The 27,863-nt window shown below is 40.8% G+C and overlaps 1 protein-coding gene across 14 annotated transcripts in view; it reads right to left on the reverse strand.

Moving 5' to 3' along the window:
* The window catches only part of Kif27 (kinesin family member 27), a 96,408-nt gene that overhangs the window by 40,456 nt on the left and 28,089 nt on the right, over window positions 1–27,863 (reverse strand). For 11 of the 14 annotated variants that reach the window (XM_076573449.1, XM_076573450.1, XM_076573447.1 and 8 more), the window contains 5 exons: window positions 22,532–22,738; window positions 19,460–19,629; window positions 18,589–18,692; window positions 8,070–8,225; window positions 1,215–1,420 (listed from right to left, as the gene is read on the reverse strand). In XM_076573449.1, coding sequence (XP_076429564.1) covers window positions 1,215–1,420; window positions 8,070–8,225; window positions 18,589–18,692; window positions 19,460–19,629; window positions 22,532–22,738 — 843 coding nt within the window. The remainder of the gene's footprint in view (window positions 1–1,214; window positions 1,421–8,069; window positions 8,226–18,588; window positions 18,693–19,459; window positions 19,630–22,531; window positions 22,739–27,863) is intronic. The other 3 variants (XM_076573448.1, XM_076573455.1, XM_042278572.2) reach the window with 1 other exon arrangement.

Below are 27,863 nucleotides of genomic sequence, written 5' to 3' on the forward strand. Positions count from 1 at the left end.
GCCCCTTTAATACAACCAATCAAGAGGCTGAGGCAGGACAACAGTGAGGAAGGTAATCTTGGCTACATAAGATCCTGCCTCAAAAATACAAAACAAATGAAATACATAAAAAGAAGAATTGGAAGAGGCATTCTAGAATCCTCAAAGCACTTGTAAATGGCTCCCTTGCACAAAAACCTTTCTGTATAAAATATTCTTACTGAATAGGGTGTGTGTGTGTGTGTGTGTGTGTGTGTGTGTGTGTGTGTGTGTGTGTGTGTGTGTCCCCACCAGAAATTGAACAGAGCCTCATACATAATCACTAAGCAACATACCTAACCCCAGAACAGAAGTTTTAACTCTTTCTAAAGGTAGAGCTAAATCCAAAGCATTTGGAAATGAAGTCTGAATTGTAGTACTCAAAGTTACTAACATTTTTTTGTTTTTGTTTTTCGAGACAGGGTTTCTTTGTGTAGTTTTGGTGCCTGTCCTGGATCTCACTCTATAGACCAGGATGGCCTCAAACTCACAGAGATCCACATGGCTCTGCCTCCAGAGTGCTGGGATTAAAAGCATGCCACCACCACCTGGCAAAAGTTAATAACCTTTTAAAACCAATCAATTACGGTCTTAAAAACTGAAATAGTTCATATTTGCAGACTGTCTGCAAAGTGTCACACTGGTACCTAATGTTTATATGCATTGCTTAACTGTTAATCTTTGTCCTTCAAAAAAGGATACAACTTCTGTTCTTTTTATGTCTTATTATATATGATTTACAGATGAAGAAATATACTACCCAGACTGTAAATACATAAAGTAATGGGCACACTAGGCAAAAGGAAATGTCATACAGTTTTGATGACTAAAAACTGAATCCCATTTCTCTCAATACAAGACTCTTCAAAGATGAGACTCGTTTTCTTTTTGTGGTGCTGGGGATCAAAACCAGGGTCTCACACTGACTGGGTAAGGACTCGACCTGAGCTTCATCCTCAGCCCAGGAAGATTCAGGAAAGGATGGATGGCCTGGCCAGGCATGGTGGCGCATTCCTTTAATCCCAGCACTCAGGAGGCAGAGGCAGGTGGGTCTCTGTGAGTTCGAGGCCAGCCTGGTCCACATAGAGAGTTCCAGGACAGCCATGGCTACACTAATGAGACTGTTTCAAAAACACATACAAAACAAAAGGAAGGTGGACTTTACAAAGTTTACTTGATTGCATTTAGTAAGTTACCTGAACTCTCAGCTTTGCAGCATCCATCTTTTTACGGAACTCTTTCTGTAACTTTATCTTCAAAGCAACATCAGAAAGATCTTTGCTTTCCAGCTCCTGCAGCTGCTTTCGGGTTTCAGTGAGCTCCACTCTCGCTCGCTCAGCTTCATGTTCCAGTTTTGTTACCTTCAAAGAATACTGTCTGCTCACAGACTTGGCATTGTCACCTTCACCAAAACACAGCAGTAAGGGTAATTACAAGTCCAGCCCTCTACTCTATAACGGCAGGCAGTTACAACTACGGTATAACATTCAACACCCAGCTCGACCTTCGTGCACTCCAGCTTGTGACTGTCCCCACGTGGTTCTAGCTGGTCTCTTCACTGGTTTATCCTTTGTGTTTTAATGTTACAGTCGAGATCTGTTTTCTATGTATGAATGTGTGTATTTGTACATGTAGATGCCCATGTGCTTGGTACCCACTGGGGCCAGAAGAGGCTGTCCAATCTTCTGCAGCTGGAGTTACAAATGGTTGTGAGCCCCAGTGTGAGTGCTGGGAAGCAAACCCAGGCCTCTTTCACCTCAGTGAGCTGTTTTTATCTTCCAAATTTGCAACTGAGGTTTGCTAGTGTCACACTTCAGTTAAGATATGAGAAGGCCAGAGAGAAGGCTCAGCATTAGGGGAACTGGCTGCTTTTCCAGAAGACCTGAGTTCATTTCCCAGCACCCACATAGAGGCTCACAAACATCCACAACTCCAGTTCCAGGAGATCCATGCCCTCTTCTCGCCTCCGTGAGTACTAGGCACACATGTAGTACACATACTTGCATGCCGGTGAAACATCCACAGACATTAAAAAAATAAAAACTATTAGGAGGGACTTGTCCTCTTATTTAGGATACTTGAGCTTTTTGCTATCCATGATGTCTTCTTAATTTAAAAACAATTACTATGAAATACTTTTCTTAAGAGACTTTATTATGCCAGGCAGGATCACAAATGCCTTCAATCCTAGCACTCAGGAGGCAGAGGCGGACAGATCTCTGTAAGTTAAGGCTAGCCTGGTCTACAGTGTAAGTTCCAGGACAGCCAGGAACTTGTCTCCAAAAAAGGGGGAAGCTTTATTATGAAATATTTTAGTGTATTAAAAATAAAGGAATAATAAATGAAACCCCATTGCTTAGATTTAAGAGATCAGTATTTGTAACAGCTATTTCAGTTAAGCCTGTTTTTGCTTCAAAATAGATCCCAGATATTATTTTGTTGTTGTTTTGGGAGACCCCAACTGCAGAGCCAGCAACATTAATTACTTTCTTGAAATGAAAAATAGCTGTGTTAAAGGATACTTAAAAAATTAAATTATATTTATTTGTTATGTGTATGTATTGCACACACAGCATCGATGTAGAGAGAGTCAGTTCTTTTCTTTCATCATGTGGGTTCCAGGGACTGAACTCAGTTGGGCAGGCTTGGCAGCAAACACCTTTACCTACTGAGCCATCTTGCTTGCCATAGTTACAGGATTCCTAATAGATATAACAATCAGATATATCGTGACCCTTATTTAGATCCTGATTAAAATAAATAAATTAAAAAGACAAGTTAAAACTGGAGGTCTGAGTTTGGATCAGTGGGTACTAATGTTGTTGGTGTGATAAAGACTTTTTGGTTATGTCTGTACTTTGTGCAGACACTTTCCAAGTAAATATAAATGAAATGATATAATATCTGGGATCCAGCTGGGCATGGTGGTGTATACCTTTAGTCCTGGCACTCAGAAGGTAGAGACAGGTTGGTCTTTGTGAGTTTGAGACCACTCACTACAGCAAGATCTAGGCCAGCCAGGGCTACATAGTGAGACCCTGACTCACAAAACCTCTACTCCCTGCACTGCTGTGGTGGTGTGAGTGTGCACACTCTACTCCCTGCACTGCTGTGGTGGTGTGAGGGTGCACACCTCTACTCCCTGCACTGCTGTGGTGGTGTGAGTGTGCACACCTCTACTCCCTGCACTGCTGTGGTGGTGTGAGTGTGCACTCCTTACTCCCTGCACCGCTGTGGTGGTGTGAGTGTGCACACTCTACTCCCTGCACTGCTGTGGTGGTGTGAGGGTACACACCTCTACTCCCTGCACTGCTGTGGTGGTGTGAGGGTGCACACCTCTACTCCCTGCACTGCTGTGGTGGTGTGAGTGTGCACACTTTACTCCCTGCACTGCTGTGGTGGTGTGAGGGTGCACACCTCTACTCCCTGCACTGCTGTGGTGGTGTGCACACTCTACTCCCTGCACTGCTGTGGTGGTGTGAGTGTGCACTCCTTACTCCCTGCACCGCTGTGGTGGTGTGAGTGTGCACACTCTACTCCCTGCACTGCTGTGGTGGTGTGAGGGTGCACACCTTACTCCCTGCACTGCTGTGGTGGTGTGAGGGTGCACACCTTACTCCCTGCACTGCTGTGGTGGTGTGAGTGTGCACACTCTACTCCCTGCACTGCTGTGGTGGTGTGAGGGTGCACACTTTACTCCCTGCACTGCTGTGGTGGTGTGAGGGTGCACACTCTACTCCCTGCACTGCTGTGGTGGTGTGAGTGTGCACACTCTACTCCCTGCACTGCTGTGGTGGTGTGAGGGTGCACACCTTACTCCCTGCACTGCTGTGGTGGTGTGAGGGTGCACACTCTACTCCCTGCACTGCTGTGGTGGTGTGAGTGTGCACACTCTACTCCCTGCACTGCTGTGGTGGTGTGAGGGTGCACACCTTACTCCCTGCACTGCTGTGGTGGTGTGAGTGTGCACACTCTACTCCCTGCACTGCTGTGGTGGTGTGAGGGTGCACACCTTACTCCCTGCACTGCTGTGGTGGTGTGAGGGTGCACACTCTACTCCCTGCACTGCTGTGGTGGTGTGAGTGTGCACACTTTACTCCCTGCACTGCTGTGGTGGTGTGAGTGTGCACACTTTACTCCCTGCACTGCTGTGAGGGTGCACACTCTACTCCTTGTAGTGGGGAGGTTTGAATGAATGGCTGCCACAGGCTCAAGTATTTGAACGTCTGGTTTGCAGTTGGTGAAAATGGAAAGGATTCAGAGGTGTGTCACTGAGGATGGGTTTTGAGCTTTCTTAAGCCTCACTATTGCCCGTCTGCAAGAGAGCTCTCTGAGCCTCACGCTTGTGAATTGAAGTGTGAGCTCTCAGCTATGACTTGAGCACCATGCAAGACTAACTGCCGCTATGCTCCCTGCCATGAGAGTCATGGACTCACCATCTGAATCTATAAGCCCACATTAAACACTTTCTTCTGAGTTGCCTTAGTCCTGGTGTCTCTTCACAGCAACAGAAAAGTAACAAACAACTGGGGAGGCAGAGATAGGTAGATCTCTATGAGTCTCCATAATGAGACCTTGCTCAAAATGAAGAGACACACACTGATTTGATAAGACACTAAGGCATAAAATGTATATTGGAATAGATGAGATACAGTATCCATGTCCCTGTCATTACTAATGACTGGCATGGGTGTTGTTTGGGAGAAGTCTTCACTGAGAGTACTAAAAATAAGCATGCACTATTCATTTTTCTAATCACTGTCTCTAAAGATCTTTAGGGAAGCCCCACAACCACTGCCTATATATAAGCTTGGATGTCTTCTATTTTAAATCATTCATAGATGTACACAGCTATAAAAGCATATGTGATCCGGGAGCTCCAGGGTGAGTGAGGCCCCTCTCTGAAAGATCGTTTATTCCAGGAGGTAATAACTGTCACAACTCGCAGAGGCACTATCCTGAAGCTGTGAGGATAGAAAAGCCATTCACCGCCATCAGCTCTCCACATTCCTAAGGGGTATCTGACTGCACATCATGAGGGGACACAGTCAAACTTGACACATCTGTGATCACTGGAGTGAGGGTGACACAGCGCATGAGAATCATTAAGAATGAGGCAGGAAATAGACTTTGGGAAGCAGAAGGAAGCACCGATAGCCAGACAACAGCTTGCAAGGAAGAACATGGAAATGGGGAAGCCATGTTCTTGCTGGAGCAGATTTGAGACTCAGCATACTTTATGTAGTTGATAAAAGTGCTGGCCATGTAATAAAAGCTGGTGTAGTGGCACACACTTGTGCTAGCTTACTCTACTTAGCATGTTCCAGCCAGTGAGAGACTCTCAAAAAGTAGGCAGACAGTGCCTGAAGAACACCCATGGTTGTTCTCTGGCTACCACAGGCACACGCAGCTCTTTACCCAGCTCCCACACAAAGGAATGTTTTCTCCAGTTCCCTTAAATGAGACCAGAGTTGTTTTGCATCAGAACTGGGAATCAATGCTGGTGTCTTTTACACCTTCAATTCTTGAGTGAAGTTCAAAGTAGTCAGGACCAATCATTTAGACTACTGGGAAGAAAAAGACCAAAGAGCTTGACTTTCCCTTCTTTAATGTAAAACTAATCTGCCTGATGATGAACATGGTATCCACCCCAACCCGACAAAAGTCAGATGTAAGACAAGAGTTAAAAGCTTGGCTCACCAAAGAAAATAACTCTTAAAAATAAATATTTACATTTTCAGAGAAATAAAAATTACCTGTATCCAAAGTACAAAATTTAATGTTAACAATAAACTACCAGGCTGGGGATATGGCTCACTGGTAGAGTACCTGTGTAGTATGCTCGAGGCCCTAGGTTCAACCCCCAATACGGGGAAAAAAAGTGAACTATCTAAGTCAATGGTGACTAATAATTAAAAATAATCATTGTAAGGGGATACTTATTTGACAGTTATTCAGTGCATGCAAGTACCTAAGCTACTCTGCTTTGGTTTTGTTATTAATGTTGTTTCATTTCAGAGGGAATGTCACTCTGTAGCCCAGGCTGGTCTGGAATTCACTACCTAGCCCAGATTGGCCTTGAACTCACAGAAATCCTCCTCCTCAAACTCTAAAATGCTAGCACTATAGAACAGAAGTGGGGCTCAGCTAAGATCCTGGGTTCAATCCCCTGCTCTACAGGAAGAAAAGAAAAGTAAGATAACTGTGTTCCTTTTAAGTCCACACATTTAAGTGCCATAAAGTTTCATCCAACACAGCTGACAGTAGCGAGAACAATTGAAGGTGAGTCCCAGCTGCCAGTGGTGTGTCAGAGGAGCAGCAGGTGGCAACTGAAGTTCAAGGTGTCAGCTCACCAGGAGGAAACTCCATGATGGGTGAATCCTGGATAGGCAAGGCCCTCAGACCACAGACCCCAGCATGTCTTTTGCTTCTGCTGTGCCTTTACATGTTTACTGCTGTTATCTTTCTCTGGTATCTGGCATGGTGTGAATGGGTGTGGGAGACCCCCACTGCCTGTAATGTAGTGTGTTTATCTCATGGAAATATACCTTTCTACTGGGCATTTTTACCTGTGCATTATTATGAAGATGATTTCTTCCTAAGCTGTACTGTCTAAATGATAATGATAATAATAATAATAATAATAACAATAATAATAATAATAATAATGTTAGTTTGAATAGAGTTTTGATTACTTAAAATATAAACAAGGAAGTATCACACAGCTACAACACATGAGTTTCTATTGAGGAGCTGTATAGACTGTGGCTTAGGTTAATGATTAAGAAAACAATTGAGTCCCAGTTAGTCTAACTAGCTTAAATTCTTTTAACCTTAATGTTGGGAGATGTGTTCACAGGTTTTGAAGTGCATCATAGCTGAAACAAAGCTTTGGAAATAACTTAAAATTAGACTAAGATGTTTTTGTTAAATAGCTTTGAGGTGAAAAACCCAAGGAGATAATCTAAAGTTTTAGAAAGGCACATAGTTGAGTGAGGAACTCTTTAAGGTCAGGGAACAGGAACAAAGCAGCTCAATTATTACTAGCTGACACACTATTCTTGCTAGGATTGGTTGATGACCAAAGGTGATGATTAATTCCTTGTACTCATTTCTGCCCTCAATCTCCTGATATAAGCAACTAACTACTGATGAGTGAGTATGCACCCCAAAGATTTAAAGTAGAGCTGACTGATTCTTTTTCATATAAAAGTTTAGGTTTGTGATTCCTTTAAGATTCCTTATAAGATTATCTTCCAAGATAAGTAATCAAGTAATTGGCCCCTTTTTTGTAACTGTACCCTGCCAACAAAATAGCTGGCTGTGAAAAAATACTTTCTACTTGCTCAAGTTCTATTAATCTATAACAAGTTGCTCGGGTATTAATATACATGGGTTCTTGGAAATTTTATTTTTCACCTGTAATATGTAAATGTTTAATCATGTAAGGGATATGGAAAACATGCTGTTTTGTATTCACTGTAATCATTCACTTGAGAAACAGAATGTAACCACACTGTAATTTTTAAATTTCCTGAAAGATTTTGCTGGGGTATATAAGCTGTAAGGGAAAGAATAGAGATGGGGTTAGAGAGAGTTAAAATGGGCTAGAGGAAAACATCAAGAATGAGAGTTAGAAGGAAAATGTCAAGAATGAGAGAGCTAGGAGAAACTAGAAGGGAAACATCAAGACTAAAGATAAAGTTAGAAGGAAAACATCAAGAATGAGAGAGAAAAAAATCACCAGGAAAATAAAGAATAGAGAACACAAAAGAAAAATAAAGAAAAGGTCTGAAGGAAACCATCAAGAATGTGTGAGTGTCTTTTCCCTAATCCCCTCAGATAAAAAAAAGTCTAGTGCATGCTGACACTGTGGATTTCCTTTCAAGCCCTTCTCTGCCTGGAGACTGGTCCCCCAACCTCATAAACTTCCGCACACGCTGGTTCTGAGACAAACCCGAGTTGCAGAGGATGGGTGGGAGCTGCATGTCACCACGTCACATGCAGTCTCAGGGGCTTTTCTTTCTCACACAAGTACAAGACACTATTACCTGTTTTTATTAACTCTTTGATCAGATCTTCTTTCATCCTGATGTTAATTGTAAGTTCTCTCATTTTTTGTTTAGCTTTATTAAGTATGAATTCTGAAGTTCTTAATTTTTGCAAATTTAACTCTTGACTCTCCTGGAGACATTCCATCTTCAAATCTTTAAAATCAAAGACACAAAAATCCCTGTGATTAAAATATTCAACTGAAGTGGAATTTCAAAACAAAATCAAAACAAAAGCAATTTAGAGTACCTTAGTTACTTTTCTATTGTTGTGAAAAGAACATCATGACCAAGGCAACTTATAAAAGATAGCACTTAATTTGGCTTACAGTTTCAGAGAGTTAGAGTCCATGAGGGCAGAGCAAAGGCATGGTGGCAGGAACAGCTGAGAGCTCACATCCTGACCCACAATGATGAGGCAGAGAGAGCACACTGGGAATGGTGTGACTCTTTTGAAACCTTAAAACCTGTCCCCAGTTAACACACCTCTTCCTCCTAATCCTTCCCAAAGAGTTCTACCAACTGGAGACCAAGTACTCAAATAAGCCTCTGGGGGCTGTTCTATCTGTATCATCACATAGAGGTAGCAGGAGGGCAAACAAGAAGAGAATGAAAACAGGAATAATGTACAGCAACTGAGATCTAAGCTTTTGGTTTACAGGAAGTTTGTAGCTTAAAAGTTTTCTAATTTAAAATACATACCTTTATACACATATACATATAGCTATGCATATATTTTTATCATATCCCATAAGTTTGGAAAAAATAGCTTTTATTCCTTTTAACTAAAGTTATTTGAGTTGGAAATGAGATCTCCAGGTGAGCAGAACAGTGAGTGCTGTCCTATTAACCTCGATTTTGCTATAAGCAGAGAATGTAGTCTTTAGCTTACTCTGTTGTAGAACAATCTTTCTGTACACTGTGAAGATTTGTCACTTTGATTGGTTTAATGAAAAGCTGAATGGCTAACAGCTAGGCAGGATTTTGGGGGCAGAGAGGATGCTGGGAAGAAGAAGGGCTGAGATGCAGAGAGCCACCAGCTAGAGATGGAGAAAGCAGGAAAGCAGCATGGGTGGTACAGAGTAGAGGAAATAAAGCCACAAGGCAGAAAGTAAATGAACAGAAATGGGATGATTTAAGTTATAAGAGCTAGTTAGAAACAAGCCTAAGATACCAGCTGAGCTTTCATAATTAATATGAAGTCTCTGTGTCATTTTGTGTGTGTGTGAGCTGGTGGCCCAAAGAAAAGTCCATCTACAAATGTCACCCAACATCCAGCCTGTATATCCACATAAGACCAGAGAAAGCTTAGAAATAGGTTCTAAACACACACACACAAAAAGTCGAACCAAGCTCGTTTTCCTAGTCTTGTGATTCTCATGCTGACCATGGTACAGAGACATGTCTCCTGGTAGCTGCCTGTGTAATTGAGCCGGCAGTGTGCCAAGAGCTAAGTCATATGGTGGGTTTAAGGTTTTGCTCAAATGGGTATAGATAGTCAAAGAAAAATTAGTTTAAAAATAATAAAGACTTCAAAGAGAGAGTAAAAAAAAATAAACCACATAAGGATGGAAAATACAGAGGGAGTCTGGATCTATATGGTATCTTGTTAACTTTGAATTATTTTTAAGGCTAATGTACAAAAAATAACAGCTGCTGAGAAAAACTGGACTATGGAAACTGTTGAATTAAACCAACCTACATATTTTTAAAATGTCTTAACTTCAAAATGAAAGTCAGACAATGTGGTATGTTGGGGGAGAGGTTATGCTTTTATTTCCATGGGAAACAAAAGGTTGTGAATTCCTTCTAGATTAAAAAAGATCAGATATGACCAGGGGAGACCTCCTGAGTATCTTGGGGGATCATAGGGGAGGAAGCCAAAAAAGACTACAGGACAGGTAATGTATAAGCTGATCCCTTGACATAGGAACAGCTCTGAGATGAGATGAGACATGATAAATCTTGTTGGCTACAGAGTCCTCATGATTTATTACCTGCTATTCTTTCATAAGGCATGGATAGAGATTTATATTGAAATTTAATTATACAGTTCAAACAGACTTATAAAGTTAACAGATGCCTTTTACCTGCCTGCTCAAACATAAAACAAAAAAAATCATCTTTAACTGACTGGTGCACACTGCACATTCCATACACGTGTTAATGCAGATATGTATGTTACCTTTAAAAGTTTATGTGTTTTCAGAGCAAGGGGACCAGACACCAATGAAAACAGGTGGCCCAGGTGATCCAGCCTCTCAGAGTGCCTCTGTTGCAGTTTCCTCAGAGTTCTGCATCCAGAAGAGCTTCAAGGCTGCTGGTTGAGATGGTCTAGCCTCACAGACTATTCTAGCCAGGACTGCAGATAAGCTTTACACTTTCCCATCACACAGTGACCTCTCCCAGGATTTGACCATTATCTCAATTTTCTCAGGGTCTCCTAAAGATGCCAGCACCCCCAGACAACATGAAGCAGTTTAGAGAACACAATGCCCACATTCCCAAGAGGTGGGGTGGATGGCTTTTGGTCATTTGATGGGTTACAGATGTTTGTCATCTAGGGGGGGATTGTTACAAGTCATGGTCAGGAAAAAACTAAACAAAGGAGTTAGATTTAAGAATCTCTCTGTTAGATTTAAGAAGGAACAGAGGGTGATACAGTATAAAAATGATGAGATAAAAGGGTGGATTGTTGAGTCTACTTTTAAACAATCACTGGTCTCAAATATTTTACATTGGCATGGATTTTTGTATATTGATACAAATTTAAGGTTATTTTTGTTATGCTGTATATATGTTTCTACTCTTGTTTAAGGTATTGTACCTATGTAGCTCATTTTAAAAGGTTATGCAAAGTTTTAGTCTTTAAAAGTTATTTAGGGTAATAAATACAATAATAGAGTCATAACTACTAAATGTATAGTCAGGTATGTTTTCAAGGTTATACAGAGATGTATTTCAGATAAGAAGGTGATCTTCAAATTCTTCAAAGACCTACAGAATATGGCATTTAAAATGCTTTAATAGCATAAGGCTTTTCATGCCAGTGAGACATGTCTGCTCCTGGCAGCACTGATCTACTTCAAAAAAGGATGACAGGCACTGAAGAATCTTCATATGGAGTTTATTTTCTTTATGGCAAAAGCCAGCCATTTGGGCAATAAACTGCCCTTGCCTCAACTGCTGACAGTATTCTCACCAAACTGGACCAGCAGGACACAAAGAAAAATGACTGCTGAACTTTGTGAAGACAGGGTGGGTCCTTCCGAAATTCCTGCTTCACAGAAAAGTGTGTCAGATATTCTAGGCCTGTAGGTTGAAGATGGATGCCCCAACGTTACGGAGGAACCTTGAGTGACTGTCCAGGCAGCCAGAGGTCTCCGTCATTTGTTTTAGTTTTGGAGGATGTTTGCTCTGCACTACCTGTTTACTCAAGCAATATTTTATCCTTCTTGGGTTTTTTAAGGAGTTTAAGACTAGGTATTTATAGTTGTAGTTTTCCTTAGTTATGATAGAAGGTAAATTAGGTACAGAGCTTTGGACTCATCAAGATAGAATAAATAATGAAGTATTTTCTCCAAATATGCCAAATACAAATGGACTGGACATTGTAATCTAATGAATTGTTCTTATTGTTTATAGTTTTATTATATTAGAGTTAAAATCTTTCCTTTTTATTTAGACAAAAGGGAGAAATGTTGTGGAATAATCTTCTTGTACACTGTGAAGATGTCAGTTTTTATTGGTCTAATAAAAAGCTGAATGGCCAATAGCTACGCAGGATTTCAGGGCAGAGAGGATGCTGGGAAGAAGAAGGGCTGAGATGCAGAGTTGCCAGCCAGAGACAGGAAAAAGGAAAGCAACATGGGCCATACAGAGTAAAGGAAATAAAGCTATGAGACAGAAAGTAAATTAACAGAAATGAGTTCACTTAAGTTATAAGAGCTAGTTAGAAACAAGCCTAAGCTATCAGCTGAGCTTTCTTAATTAATAAGAAGTCTCCATGTCATAATTTAGGAGCTGGCAGGAGGAACAGAAAAATCTGCCTACATTGCTCTTCAAGAGTGTGTTCCAGAATGCAAAGCACACTGCTTTTGTTTGGTTACTTCATATTCATCACCAGATTTTCAAGGAAGTAACTAGTGTATGCACTCATGTACATTCTGGTCTGAGTTTCCTTTGACTGTAGACCAGTAACAAATAACTCAAGGATGGGTACTTGACTAGCACTTGTCTTTACTATTTTGACATTTTAAAATTATCATTAGTTTTATTCATAGTCTGACTTTTGGTATGTATTTATTAGCATAGGTTCTTTAAAAGATGTTATTTTCACAATTTGATACTTTTTATGTTAAATTCTCTATAATCTTACTTTTTGTGTACTAACCCACTTATAATTTAAAAAGAGAAGCTAAAATAGTTTATTAGGGTAGCTGGAGAAATGGCTCAGAAGCTAAAAGCACTTTCAGAGGACCTGAGTTTGGTTTTCAGCATTCACATTGGTGGTTCATGTGGGAGCCTGTTTTCAGGTTCCTCATGGCTTTACTCAGCAGGTCCTCATAGAGAGGATGATTGGACCATGGGCCTGAGTGCAGGTGTCTGAGTTGGTCTGCACTTGGCTGAGCTGGGGGGGGGGGTGTCTTTTGCTCTTGGCATCTCTTTATAAATACCCTGGGGCAGAGACAGTCGGGTTCCTTGGAATAGGTTTCAGGCCCTCTCGAGGCTATCCTTTATTTTCTACCTGTTTATGTCAACGATCTAGATCCTTCTATCTAATATTTCCTGCTGCTCACACTCAAGAAAACTCTGGGGAACTGTGGGATTGGTGGGTAAACGCCCTGCAGAATGGCACCAAGAACAGGGGAGTAAAGAAAAAAGAAAAAAAATAGGGACTAAAGACAAATGAAGAGGGACTAAAGACAAAGTAATAGGGGGACTGGGGGGAGGAGAGCCCCTACCTCCAAAGGTAGCTAGCAGAGGAGCAGAGACACAGCCTGAGATATGAAGCTCTGAATCTGGTGGAGAGGAAAAAGCAAAATGACATAAAGACCTATAAGTGGGAGAAAATCTCTCCGAAGGAGCTATAGAAAAGCTCTGCTGTAAATGTTTTTGTTTTTTACTGACTGGCTGAGGCAAACACAAACCCGGAGGGAAGTTGGTAAAAGGAATGCCCATGGTGCAGTCCTGATTTGGGGCCAGTGTCTGATGAAGGAAAAACACCTGTTAGAGCCAGCTGAGGAGAGACCAGAAATCTCTCAATGTCCCATAGCTGAAAATGTAAAACGCTTGTTCAAATCTCCTGTTGCAAAAGCAAAAACTTCTAAAGCAAGCCCAGTAAAAGAGAACCAGTTGACTGTCAGACCTGAAAAGAACTATGGGAAATGGAGTCCATAAGCTAGTTCATAACAGCGAACTGATATAAGAGAAATGAATTCTGGGAAAGGTAGTTTTTCCACCAAAGATGGCAACAGTGCCTGGAAGAACTTTTCAGCTCAAAAAGACATTCATAGTAAACTTAAAATACAGCTTTTAAAAGAAGAAGGAGGAAAATCGTCTAAGAGTTTGTTAAATGTCAGTTCCAATGAAAAATTGAAAGGATACGGAACTAGGAGCTTCGCGGTTTGGGGCTCCTTTGGTAAAATGCCTTATTTACCCTAAGAGCTGTGCAGTTTTTACGGTAGTTGGATGACAAAAAGCTACCTATAAGAGCAAACAATCCTTCAGAAAGCAAGAGAAAGCAGTCCATAAACTGAACATTGTTTTAGATATGAAGAAACTTATAGGAAGATAAAGTTCTTTGCCTTTTGAACAAACTGCCTGCAAAGAGTAATTCCTTTGCAAATCTAATAAGGAGACAAGGAAACAGGCATTCAAAAAGAAATGACTGCTTCATATATGGGAACAAACTTCAGAAAGTCTAGCTGTCTTATGAAATAAGAGTTGCTTCATCTGAAAGTTCCTTATAAAAAAATCAATGCGGGGCGCAGCGGGGGGGGGGGGGGGAGATCAATGCTAAATATCACAGCTGCTAACAACAATAACATCAAGGGTTTAAAGTTAATGAAGTGAAAATACTAAATCCTGAAAATGCTTTTCCTCAGTAAGCTAACAAAGGATATGTTTCATGAAAGAAATCTATGTTCTTGACTCCTTTGAATAGTAGTAGTTTTGGTGAAAATATTGAGCTAATAAAAACCTATCAGAAACATCACCATGGTTAAAGAACTCATGGAAAATACAGCTTTAAAATTAAGGGGGAAAATTGTATCAGAGTTTGAGTATAAAAAGCAACTATATCAATTTTCTTGCTATTAAGGTTCCATCTTGCAGTCTGGGGACAGTAGGAGGATAAAGAGGCTTCCAGACTGCTGAGGAGTTTGACACAATTGTAACTAAGTTTCTGCAATGTTTTCAGACCTGTTGAAAGCTGCAGGTCTGGAACCTGACTCCAATTTAGACAGCTAAGCAATTCAGAAACAGAATATTCCTTACTGGGTTTTTCTTCTCTTTTTTCTTTCTTTTGGGTTTGCTGTAAACTAACATAGCTCTTAAAAGAGTTGTTATAAAGGACCTGAAATGCATAAAGTACTGTTTAGAAACACTCACTAAATTTCAGAGTTAAAGCCATTAAAGAAATACTCTTTTCAAAAGAACTCTCAGAACTATTAAAGCTGTCTATGAGCTCTGAACTTTAGAAATGATTTGTGTACTTTGTCTAGCTAAGATAATCTTTCTAATAGAGATAGTGATAATAATTAAGAGTAAGAAGTAGAAAATTATTCTGTCTTGTTAGAAAATGTTAAATCTTTCAGTGTTAAGAAATCTTTAGGTGTTTGCTAAGTTAGATAAATGCTAAAGAATATAAGCTTGTAAAAAATATGTGCTAATGGTAGTCCTGGAGTTTGCTTAATAGTATATGTGTGTAAAATAGATTAATAGAATTTCTTTAAGACATGTAGCAATAAGATTGTAAGAAGTAAAGATGATAGTTGTAAAAGATGAATACAAGAAGTAAATAAGAAATATATTTGCAGGCGGTGGTTGCGCACGCCTTTAATCCCAGCCCTCGGGAGGCAGAGGCAGGTGGATCTCTGTAAGTTCGAGACCAGCCTGGGCTACAGAGTGAGTTCCAGGAAAGGCACAAAGCTACACAGAGAAACCCTGTCTCAAAAAACCAAAAAAAAAAAAATTTGCCGGGCGGTGGTGGCGCACGCCTTTAATCCCAGCACTCGGGAGGCAGAGCCAGGTGGATCTCTGTGAGTTCGAGGCCAGCCTGGGCTACCAAGTGAGTTCCAGGAGAGGCGCAAAGCTACACAGAGAAACCCTGTCTCGAAAAACCAAAAAAAAAAAAAAAAAAGAAATATATTTGCTAAAGTAGTTCTATAGTTTCCTTAAAGAGTATAAATAAGTAGAATTTGTTACATGTGAGTTTGTGAAAAAGTGTAAATGTTGAATGTGAGTCTAAATGCTTTGCAAGATATGTGAGTTTGTAAAAAAGTGTAAATGTTAAGTGTGAGTCTATGCTTAATGTACATGGTGAAAGAACCTGAGATGCAGTAGTGTTCTAGTAGACTGCAAAGCAGGGAGTCTGAGTGGTTTCAAAAGCTCCAAAAGCTGCTAAGAAGCTAAGAATTGTGGATGCCCGAACCTGCACAACAAGGCATTCGCAGCTGAGATGTATGGAAAATCAACGCAACACAGAAAAACCTGAGCTAACTGCAAAAACGGTGCAGTTTAAAATATCACTGTAACTAAGGTCTCTGACTTGAGCATGAAAGTTGCAGAGATGCTTGTTGGAACTAAAATTGCTAACTGCAAAAAGTTTTGGCTGTAAAATGTCTCTTCATATTTGGAAGTGAAAGTCTAATACCAGAATTTACTTTTTTTGAACTTTTTGAACTTAAAAAAAAAAGAGATAAAACTACAAAAAGATCTTTGTTATGGAATTCTTCATATTCGGAAGGATACTACCAGAATTTATGAATTTGGGGACTTAAGGAATGAAATGAACAACAGTGATTTCATTGCAATGGGATAATTTTGAGTTTACTTATAGTGGTGACCTAGGAACTGTTTTCTGGAATTTGTGTTGAAAATGGAACTGTTTAAATGAAGAAATTTATTGTTTCTACCTAGACTCAAGATGCAGTTTTGTATATGTATATATGCTTTATTAACTGGTGATTCATGAATTGTTTTGTGTTAAAAATGGAACTGTTTTATGGAACTCTTTATGTAAAAATGGAATTACTTATGGAACTGGTTTTGTGTTACAAATGGAACTGTTTAAATGGAAAAGTTTGGGTTTTTTAACTAGGCTTGAGATTTTGCTTAAATTATAAAGAAAAGGGAGAGTTAATATTCCTTACTCTATTTTAAAAAATTGTTATTTGAGTGGATTAATGTTTTTAGTAGGAAATGCAAATGGATATACTAAGAGATTACTTTAAAGTGTAAAGAGTTTTATTAAGAAACTGCTTTTGGATGTTTTACTAAAAGTTTTCAAAGTGTTAATGGTTAGATTGAGAATATTGCATTTCAATACGGGTTTGTAGGAATTGTGTAAGTCTGGGTTTTTCTAACTAGGTTCAAGGTTTTGTTCAAAAAAGTTTATAAAGAAAAGGAGGAATTATAAGTGAATTAAAGTTGAATGTATGTTTGCAGAAATTATGTCAACCTATTGATATTAATGCACCCTGGTTTGAAGTTAAGGAAATATTTAAGCTTGTGTAAACATCAGAAGTTTTTCCTATGTTCTCTTAGCAAGAAAATTCAAATGATTCTATTAAGAGTTTAAGTTGTAAGACTGAGAAAATTGTTAACTATATATAGCACCATTTATGTTAATTCAAATGGTTCTGTTAAGAGTTTGCTTTGAGTTGTAAGATTGGGAGAATTGTGACTATGTATAGCAATATTTATGTTGACCTGTTAATGGTAATGATGAAGCTAAGGGATTCTTTAAGTTTGCGATTGCATTAAGTTTTTGGTTTAGAAAGGGCTTGAGGCAGCTAAAACTGCTGTAGTCACCTTGGACCTAATCCAAAAAAGAAATGCCATCTTTATCATCCTCTACTCCCATACTGGGAGGTGTAACAGCTATGGAGATTGCTGAATAATGAGTTATTTTTTATATATTAAGAAAGGGGGACCTGTGTGAGCCTGTTTTCAGGTTCCTCATGGCTTTACTCAGCAGGTTCTCATAGAGAGGATGATTGGACCACGTGTCTGAGTTGGTCTGCACTTGGCTGAGCTGGGGGGGGTGTCTTTTGCTCTTGGCATCTCTTTATAAATACCCTGGGGCAGAGACAGTCGGGTTCCTTGGAATAGGCTTCAGGCCCTCTCGAGGCTATCCTTTATTTTTTATCTGTTTATCTCCACAAGATTCTCCACTATAAATCCTTCTATCTAATATTTCCTGCTGCTCGCACTCAAAACTCTGGGGAACTGTGGGGTTGGTGGGTAAACGCCCTGCAGGTTCATGACTGTAACTTCAGCTCCGGAGGATTCGACACTTCTGACCTCCACAGGTATTTGTGCTTGTGTTTACATACTCAAACACAGACACCCAGAGTTTTTTTTTTTTTTTAAAAAATACTATTAGTATTTTTGCTACATAAATTTTCATTTTTTAAAATTTTAATTAAAATATAATTACATATTCTCCCCCTTCCCCTTCCTCACTTCAACCTCTTCCATGCCCCTGCAACTGCCTCTCAAATTCATGGTTTCTTTTTCTTTGATTATTACTGTTTTTATACACACACACACATACACACACACACACACACACACAAACACATTACATAACTGTTTTTAATATTGCTGTTTGATGTATAAAAAATTCTACCAATTTCTTCTAAAACATTACTAGGGCACTAATTAGGCTTCAAGGCATGATGGGTTACTAATAGAATGCCAAGTGGACAGACTCCTGGCAGACTGCTTATAGTACACTTCAGGGTAATCAGCAGTAGTACAGCACAGATCAGAGCAAGTCTGGATTTCAACTTCTGTTCTGAAGAGTTGATGTCTCCAGCCAGAACTGGTTGGTAGAAACCTTTTTTGTTTTTGTTTTGAGATAGGGTTTCATTAAGTAACCCAGGGTTACTTCAAACTCTTAATCCTCCTTGAGGAGCCTGAGTGCTGAGACTTCAGGTGTACTAGTACACCCATGTTTTAAAAAATTAAAGAAAGCCAGGTGTAGTGGCACACGCCTTTAATTCCATTACTCGGGAGGCAGAAAGCAGATGGACCTCTGAGTTGGAGGCCAGCCTGGTCTACAGAGTGAGTTCCAGGCAGCCAGGGATACACAGAGAAACCCTGTCTCAAAAAACCAAAAATAAAAATATTACAGAGTAACTCTCTTGGAAAGACAGAGACTGACTGAGAACATGCAAGTAGCCCCACCAGCACGGAGATCTCTGGACCTACTGGCCCCAAGCACCTGGTGCTTCTAAAGACCACGGAGAAGACCACCGCCATGTCTACACAGTCTGAGAAAGACACCTACCTCCATTCCCCAGATGGGACTTCTGTGCTTCATCCTGAGGATCACTTAATTCAACAAGAGAGCAAGCAGAGCCTGGCTTTTTGATCCATGAGTGACTTCTAGATCTAAAAGAGAACATTGTAAAAGATTGGGATTAAAGGCAACTTCCTTGTTAACACATCCTAGGCTCTCAAATTAGATCCTCCAAAAGGTAACAGAATGTTTTAAAAAGGTAATTGTACGGAACAAGCACATTTTACTAGTATTCTTTAAATTACTGAGACTACCCCATTTTGGATCCACCGTTTACAGCCATTGTAGCAGAATACAGAAATTAAAAAAAAAAATCTCTGAATGCTTAAGTCTAGTGGCTCAGAGGTCAAGAGCCCTCGTTGCTCTTGCAGAGGATCCAGGCTCAATTCCCAGCACCCACACGGCTGCTAACAACCATCAGTAACTCCAGTCCAGGGAATCTGAAGCTCTCTTCCGGCCTCCTTGGGTACCAGGCAGGTGGTATAAAGACAGACATGCAGGCAAAACACTCATACACATAAAACAATAAAGTAAATAAATTTAAAAAAATTAAAAGGCACACGCCTTTAATCCTAGCACTTGGGAGGCAGAGGCAGGTGGATCTCCATGAGTTCAAGGCCAGCCTGGGCTACAGAGTGAGTTCCAGGAAGGGCACAAAGCTACACAGAGAAACCCTGTCTAGAACCCCTCCCCCCCGAAAAAAAAATTAAAAAATTACTTATATTCAAACACTATTTTCTTACTAAGTAAGATTTAGCAGAAACTACCCACTGCTTTACTAAATGAAAAAGACACCACAATGAATGAAACCATCAACAACTATAACAATGGTCACTAAAGGGGTCTCTAGACAACATACCTAGTTCTAGGCTTATCTTGGCGCTCTGACTCTTCATCATCGCTGTTGTCAGAAAACTGGCAGTGGACAACTTCGTCTTGTTCTTCTAAGTGACCCATGAGCATCTGGCTTCGAGTCCGGAACCCAGCGAATACTTGATCCAGAGAGTATATAGGAGGACTGGAGTAGACCTTGCAAGTGACCCACCCAACAACAAAAGAGGTGATTCTTTAAGCCGACTTTTATTCTAGGACTCAAAATGTTTTTGAGGGAATATAGGTAAGTACTCTTAGGTAGCCAGTCACTAAAAATATGCTCTGCAAATGTCAAAATTAATTCTACAATACTATTATGCTTCACAGACACAAATTTGTTTCAGATACTATAAAGTTCTATTTTCAGTGATGGTTTTTACGGAGAATAGTATTCAAAACTAAAGCCAATGATAAAATCCCCACTGTCTGGCATAACTCATGCTCCCCAGCAAAAGTATTCATAACCCAAGGGTCCCAGTTCAAAGCTCTTGGGGAAGTGTGGGGCTGCCACAGGATGCACATCTCCTGCACCCCAATTCCAACACAGGGCAAATCTCACACCAATGCACTCTCCCTGCTATGATAATATTCCAAACCTGGAAACTAGAACAGAGTCATAAATCCTTGATACATGCAGAGGATAGAAATCACTGAATTAATGCTCCAAATCATACATTTAATGTACATCACACAATAAACAAATTTTATGGGCCAGCTAGGAATCTTCACTATTATGTTTCTACTGTAAACATACTCTAAGTGCTCAAAAACTGATCGTGGAAACAATGGTGGAGTAGAAACTGCTTTTATACTTTTGCTCTAGATTCTATTTCCAAATGTTTCCTCATCCATCACTTCTCAATAACTAAACAATAGGGTGACTTCAAATAATAAATTAATTTAAAAATTCAATTAGCTGACAGAGCCCTCATGCATCTCATTCCAAAAGTGTGTACTTGGCACTGGTTCTCTTCCATCTGATTTTTGCGTTCCTGTGGTTGGTCACAGGTGGGACTATCAACAAGGAGGTGGACAGGGAGTAAAGTGTTCTAAGTGGCCGCCTCCCAGTTCCGAGGATTGAGGCACAAGAGAGAGAGCACCTTGGCCCTTCCCTGTGGTTCCCTTCTCTCTGTTTTGCAGCCACTGAGGCAATAAAGCTTTCCCATCACATGCTCCTTAGTCCATGATACCTGTCTCACAATGGGCCTGGAAACAGGAAGCCAAGCAATCAAGGATTAAAGCCCTGGAACCTGTAAGCCAAAATAAAGCTTCCCCATATGAAGTTGCTTTTCTTAGATATTTGGTCACAGTGATTCAGAAACCTAATATTCTTCTGTAATAGTCCATGGAAATTAGCCACATATTTGACCATAGAGAAGTCAGCAGCTTCCCAAAGCAAAACTAAAATCAATAATTACAATGATTTAACATACAAAGCCCTAGCATTTAAACCTGAAAAGCTACAGATAAGAGAGCATTTGTCTTACCGACCCTGAAGCACCCAAGCCTGGGACATAACAGAGGTACTGTGGATACAGTGTGAGGGTACAGTGGGGCAGCAGTATGCTGGGCACGGTCACCCGAGCCTGGGACATGACAGAGGTACTGTGGGTACAGGGTGAGGGTACAGTGGGGCAGCAGTATGCTGGGCAGGGTCACCCAAGCCTGGGACATAACAGAGGTACTGTGGGTACAGGGTGAGGGTACAGTGGGGCAGCACTAGGCTGGGCAGGGTCACCCGAGCCTGGGACATGACAGAGGTATTGTGGGTACAGGGTGAGGGTACAGTGGGGCAGCACTAGGCTGGGCAGGGTCACCCGAGCCTGGGACATGACAGAGGTATTGTGGGTACAGGGTGAGGGTACAGTGGGGCAGCACTAGGCTGGGCACGGTCACCCGAGCCTGGGACATGACAGACACCACGGGTGTGTGGTGAGGATGCAATGCAGCAGCAGCGTCAGAGTCACACTCTTATAAAATCTGTGCACTCCCCTGGGGCCCCACGCTTCCCTAAGGAACCTGAGATCACTTAGGTTTAGTCACATCTAACACAAAGTCCATCCCCTATGCACACCTTGCTGCTTCACCTATTTCTTATCCTACTGATTAACTTACTACACAGATCTCAAACAAATCATTTCCATTCCTGAAATTAGTGAGTAGAAACAAAAACTCAATCAGATAATTAGATCACCACAGGAATTTTTTTGTGTTTTATTCAAGATAAATCTACACTGGGGCTAGGGCTGGAGAGATGCTCAGTGGTTAAGAGCACTGGCTGCTCTTGCACAGGACCCAGATTTGGCTCCCAGCACCTGCATGGCAGCTCACAACCAGCTCCACAACTCCAGTTCCAGGGGATCTGACGTCCTCTTCCAGCCCATGAGCACCAGGCAAGCATATGATGCACATACCCATACACATAAGATAAAAATTTAAAAAGATAATTAATCTACATGGACATATATTTGCTACCTACATCTTTACAAATAAAAATTAAAACTAAGTTTCATGTGATGTTTACACCGTCTATACTGCCAACTTGATAATGCCAAATGATACAAAAGTTTAACTTTGAAAACAAAGACAGATAAATTAGATCAAACAAACAAGCAAAAACCACTGCCTAGCCTCGTTTCACTGTGAGAAGTTACAGGGACAATCTCATGACACCATCAACCTTAATCGTGTCTGAAAATACAGCAGCAGATGCAGCTGTTGCTTTCACTCAGCATTCCCCCTAAACCTCTTACACAGGCACCCTCTTATTTACTAACATTTATCTTAAAAAATGTTTAAAAGGAAACACACACACAGAGTGTCCATGAAACCAAAAGGAAAAAAAAACTCCCAAGACTTTATAAACACTCTGATATTATAAATAACTTTAAGATCTCAGCAGGAGCCGGGCCGTTGCGGTGGTGCATGCTTTAATCCTAGCACTTAGGAGGCAGAGCCAGATCCAGGACAGGCACCAAAACTACACAGAGAAACCCTGTCTCGAAAAACAAAACAAACAAACAAACAAAAGCAGGATTGATGCTAACACCTGACTCACCTGTTTGGAATCCTGCCTTGATGGGATGTAAACATGATGTCCCCCGTGACTATCACATGGTACCGTGTGAGGTCTCTTTTCAGAGATCCTGGCATCAGGCCCGTCTCCACAATTTTCCTTAACTGAAGACGGCACTGACAGGTTAAATTTTGCTAGTTCTTCACTCAGCTGATCCACAAGAAGTTGCTGTTCTATTATCTTTTCATTCTTTGCAGAAGAGAGATAATTGGGAAACAGAGAACCTTAGTATACATGTAATCATGAATAAGGACTAAGTTACACTGGCCAAAATCACAACAGCCTAAATGGCACCTCACCACTTCCCTCTGGTATTCATCAGTAACTGTACTACTCTAAGAGCTGAGAATGTGTTCTTGTTCAGTGCTGACATCAAACCCAGGGCCTGGTGCACACTAGGCAAGGGCCCTACCATTGAGCTGCATCCCTAACCCATAGAAACCTACTGAATAGTAAGCAGAAATAGGCAAAAAAGAAAATACTACAGAATAATAATGTTCATTAGCTAGCTGTAATTGGATAATTTGACACTGTGGTTCTAACGGTCTACTTAACTAGCTATTTTTATAAAAGTTTGAACTTTCTGGCTGAAATACAAGATGCACTAGACAAAGCTGAGAAGCACAAAAAGTGTTACACACAGGAGATTACAGCTAAGGAGACGGAAAATGGTGAATTGAGCAAGTGAAACTCTATGTGATGAAGGAAGCCCGACGCACACACAGACAGGAGACAGTGAACCAACAGTCCGGGGACAGAGGATTTGGAACTTAAAGGCAGAATGGATATGACAGGAGTGTATCTCTGCTCCGTGGCCAGTTTGGGTTTGAAGCATGGCCAATGCAGAAAGCTCTAACTTCAATAATGTCTCACAAGCACAGAAAGTGCACCAGTGGTGCCACCTGTCTTTAGTCCCTGTATTCTGCAGGCAGAGAGGTAGCTGGATATTTGTGAGTTTGAGGCCAGCCTAGTCTACACAGCAAATTTCAAGTCAGCCATAGCTACATGAGACCCTGTCTTAAAAATAACAACAAAAACACAGAAAGTATGTAAACAAAAACTTATCAGACAATGCTGGGAATGTAGCTTAGTGATACAACTTCCCCCAGCACGTATAAAGCCCTGGATTCAATCCCAGTGCCACATAAAGTGGGCACAGTAGCTCATGCCTATAATCCCAACACCTGGGAGGGGGAAACACAAGTTCAAGGTCATCCTTGACTATGTAATGAGTGTGAAGCCAGTCCAGGCTACATGAGACCCAGTCTCAAACAACCAAAGCAAGGGACTGCTAGGTGCAGTCTGAGAAAGAGGAATGACCAGGATCACAAGTTCAAAGCCAGCCTCACACTATGTGATCTGACCTCAAAAGCAAAACAAATAGATAAACAAAAAAAAAAATGTCATTCATCTTAACTTCACATAACACTATGAAGTTTAATTAGGGAGAAAACAGCTAAGATTTCACTGAGTTGATACAGAATAATAAAATATAATCTTATTTTAAAATTACCTTGTAGGATCACTGAACTATACAATATTAGGGCAGGGAGTGGTGGCTCATGTCTTTAATCCCAACACTTGAAAGGCAGAGGCAGGTAGATTTCTGTGAGTTGGAGACCAGCCTGGTCTACACAGCAAGTTTCAGGTTAGCCAAGGCTATAGAGTGAGATTCTGTCTCAAAATGAAGGACAAACAATGAAGGACTGGAGATAGCTGGATCTGGTGGTGTAGGAAACAGACAGGAACACTGATTCTAAGTGCAATGCCTTTCTGGGCTATAAATGAGTTCAAGATCAACCTTGATGATATAATAAAGTCACGGCTCAAGATAAAAGGTAAGGGGCTAGAGAGATGGCTCAGCAGTTAAGAGCAGTGGCTCTTCTTCTGAGGACCCAAGTTCCAACCCCAGTGCCCAGATGGCAGCTTACAACAGTCTATAACTATATTCTCCTGGGGTCTGATGCCCTCTTCTGGTATGCAGACATACATGGAAACAAAACACCTATACACATAAAATACATAATTTAATAAAATAAAAAGAATATTGAGGAATATAGCTCAGTAGTAGAGTGTTTATTTAGCATGCATGAGGCTTTAGGTTCAGTTTCCAGGAACACGCATGCACATACACACACTCATTCTCTCTCTCTCTCTCTCTCTCTCTCTCTCTCATCTCACACACACACACACACACACACACACACACACACACACACACACACACACACACAGAGTGCGCGTGCGCACACAGAGGAAAAGGGAGGGAAAGATGAACAGAGAAAGCTGGGGACTCATGCACAAATGTACAGAGTGCTTGCCTAGCATTCATGAGGCCCTGTATCAGGTTGCTAACATCACTTGTCATCATCAAGAAAGTGAAAACTACTTTGAGATAGCAACTTACCCTAAGTCACCATGGCTACTAAAAAACCAAAAGTGATGGCAAGACACTTAAAAGTTAAGGATGTTTGTTGCCAATCCTAATGACTCAAGTTTGATCCCCAGGACACACATGGTGGAAAGAAAAAAACAACTCCAGTAAGTTATCCTCTGACCTCCAGAAGAAGACACACATACACCGTGTGTGTGGGGTGTGTGTGTAAATAACTGTAAAAGAAAATAAAAGGACAGCAATGGTGGCCAGAACGTGGGGAAAAGAGCAACTCTTACTGTTGGGAGCATCAGGGTGGAGGTGTCTAAGAAGGTTACAGTACAACTACCACATGGCCCAGCTCTACCTCTCCTGAGTGTTTATCAAGAAAAATCTATACTATAGGACAGAGATACTTACATATCCAGGTTCACTGTGGATCTGTTCACAATACCTAGGAAAAGGAATCATCCTACACTCCCATTAACTAATGAATGGATAATGAAAATTGGCTGAAAGGAAAAGTGAGCTTTTTCAGGAAAATGGATGCAACTGGAAAGGACTATGAATGAGGTAACCCAGGCCCAGCAAAACAAATTCCAGACATTCTTATATGTGGATCCTAACTTCAAAACCTTCAGTCAATATGTGCCAGCTGGAACGAATACTTGCACAGGCCAGCTAGCAAGAAAGATCCATTAGAGGGGGACAAGAAGGTAAGTTCTTCATGGGAATGGGAAGAGCAAAAGCATCTGCTATAAAGTAGAGGGCAGAATATTAGGGGCTGAAAGATTGAAACAGGGATGAGGGTACAGAGATGGGGAAAAGGGAAGGTTGGAGAAAGGGTCAACCAAAGTAAGGATGTATGGACACCTACTGTATAAACTAACTAAAAATGCAATGTAAGAAGCTTGAATGGAGGAAGTGCCATGCAGGGGTGAAACTGTTGCCCCCAGAAGCCGTGGATCTTTAAGTAAATACCTCTGTGCAATACTGGACTCCTCCCTGTGAGCCCTCTGAGGGCTCTCCATGATACAGCTCATTGCTACTGTTCTTGGTTACTCACCAGAACTAAATGAAGAACATAAAGCTGAAGGCACCACACTTTGGTTGCAAAACAGAGAAATCAAGCTAAACTGAACTGGAAGCTTCACCCCTGTGCCAAGTTCTCACAGTGCCACAGGTGTTGTGCATACTTCCAGGGGAGAAAAGGCAACACCAGTCTTTCCCGGCTGTGAACAATTTGTGAACAAGCTGACTTTCCAGGCAGGCATGTTTTGGTGTTAACCAGTTACTTCACTATTGGATTTGAGACCCATTCCACAGGAAGAGATCCGTACTTAGTATTGTAAACTTGGTCAACAGCCTATGGCTGGGGAGGTTAATGGCCTTGGGAGAGAATATACTACTGATGCACTGCTAAATGGACAATACTATCTTCTAAATATTGCTTCTTTTCGCAGAAGATGACAGTCAATGCAAGGCTCACAACTGGCAAAGTGAATTAGTGATTGCTGAGCTCTCAACCCTAAACATCACATCCTTATCATTCCTTCCAAGGCTCAGGAAACAACACAGATGAGGGGTTAGAAAGATTACAAGAGCCAGAGAATGGAGAGGAACACTATGAAATATCATATTCTGGACCCTATGTCATGTTAAAGCCACAAACACAACACAACACACACACACACACACACACACACACACACACACACACACACACACACGGGGGGGGTAGTTGTGAGGAAGAATGGGAAAGGGGTAAGAGAGTGATGAACATTGAATATTATCACAATACATTCTATACCTATACAAAATTGTAAAAAAAAAATTAAATAAAAAATTTTAAAGGAGAAAAGAAGATCAGATTGGTCCTGTGTGTAGAGAATGTGATCTTTTTAAGACTTATATGCCTGTATGTGCACCTGCATGAGTTGAGGTGCTGTGCATGCACTGCCTGTGGAGGCCAGAAGGTGTCAGATCTCCTAGAACTGGAGTTACAGATAGTTGTGAGCTCCCTGATGTGGGTACTGGGAACCAAACCCAGATCTTCTGCAAGAGGAGTAAGCACTCTTAACTAATGTGCCATCTTTCCACCTCCAATACGATCTTATTTTTATATTTTTGGTTGTGAGCCTAGCCTCTAATGGCTGAGCCATTTCTACAGCCCTATGATCTTATTTAAAACAAACAAACAAACAAACAAACAATACTCCACAAAAAAAAACCTTGTTAAAATGCTAATGAACTCATCAGTTAGCAGAATACAAATCAACTTATAAAAACTAGTAGAGCTTTTAAATACTAATAACAAAATTCCTGAAAAGGGAAATCAAGAAAATAACCTCATTCATAGTTAAATATTAAATATTACCAAAAAGTGAATAACCTCTACAATGAAAATTATAAAACCCTATGGTGATATTTTATTTGTACTAAAATGTTATTTGTATGTTAATAAATAAAGTTGCCTGGGGGTCAGAGCTATTAGCAAGCCATAGGAAAGCTGGGCGGTGGTGGTGGTGCATGCCTTTAATCCCAGCACTTGGTAGGCAGAGCTAGGTAGATCTATCTCTGTGTGTTCAAGGATACAGCCAGCATTGGAGACACATGCCTTTAATCTCAATACCAACCATAGAAGACCTGGAGGTCTGTACAGACAGGCAGTGACTAGGAGGTCATGTGGTTGGGTTTACAACCAATGAGAAGGCAGAACAGAAACTCTATAAAAAAAGACAGACACAGGAAGTAGGTCTCTTTCGGAGAGGTAGGACCACCTCGAGAGGAAGGGTAAGGTTTTTAGCTCTTAGCTCTGACCTCTTGGCTTTCTTCTTTGCATTGGTTCTGTGTTTCTTATTGAATAAGACAGTTACATCTACAAAACCCTAATGAAAGAACATAAAGGGGAAACCCATGACAGAATGACCTTCCATGCTC

The sequence above is a fragment of the Peromyscus maniculatus genome, chromosome 5, assembly GCF_049852395.1.
Source record: "Peromyscus maniculatus bairdii isolate BWxNUB_F1_BW_parent chromosome 5, HU_Pman_BW_mat_3.1, whole genome shotgun sequence".
NCBI classification, from domain to species: domain Eukaryota; kingdom Metazoa; phylum Chordata; class Mammalia; order Rodentia; family Cricetidae; genus Peromyscus; species Peromyscus maniculatus.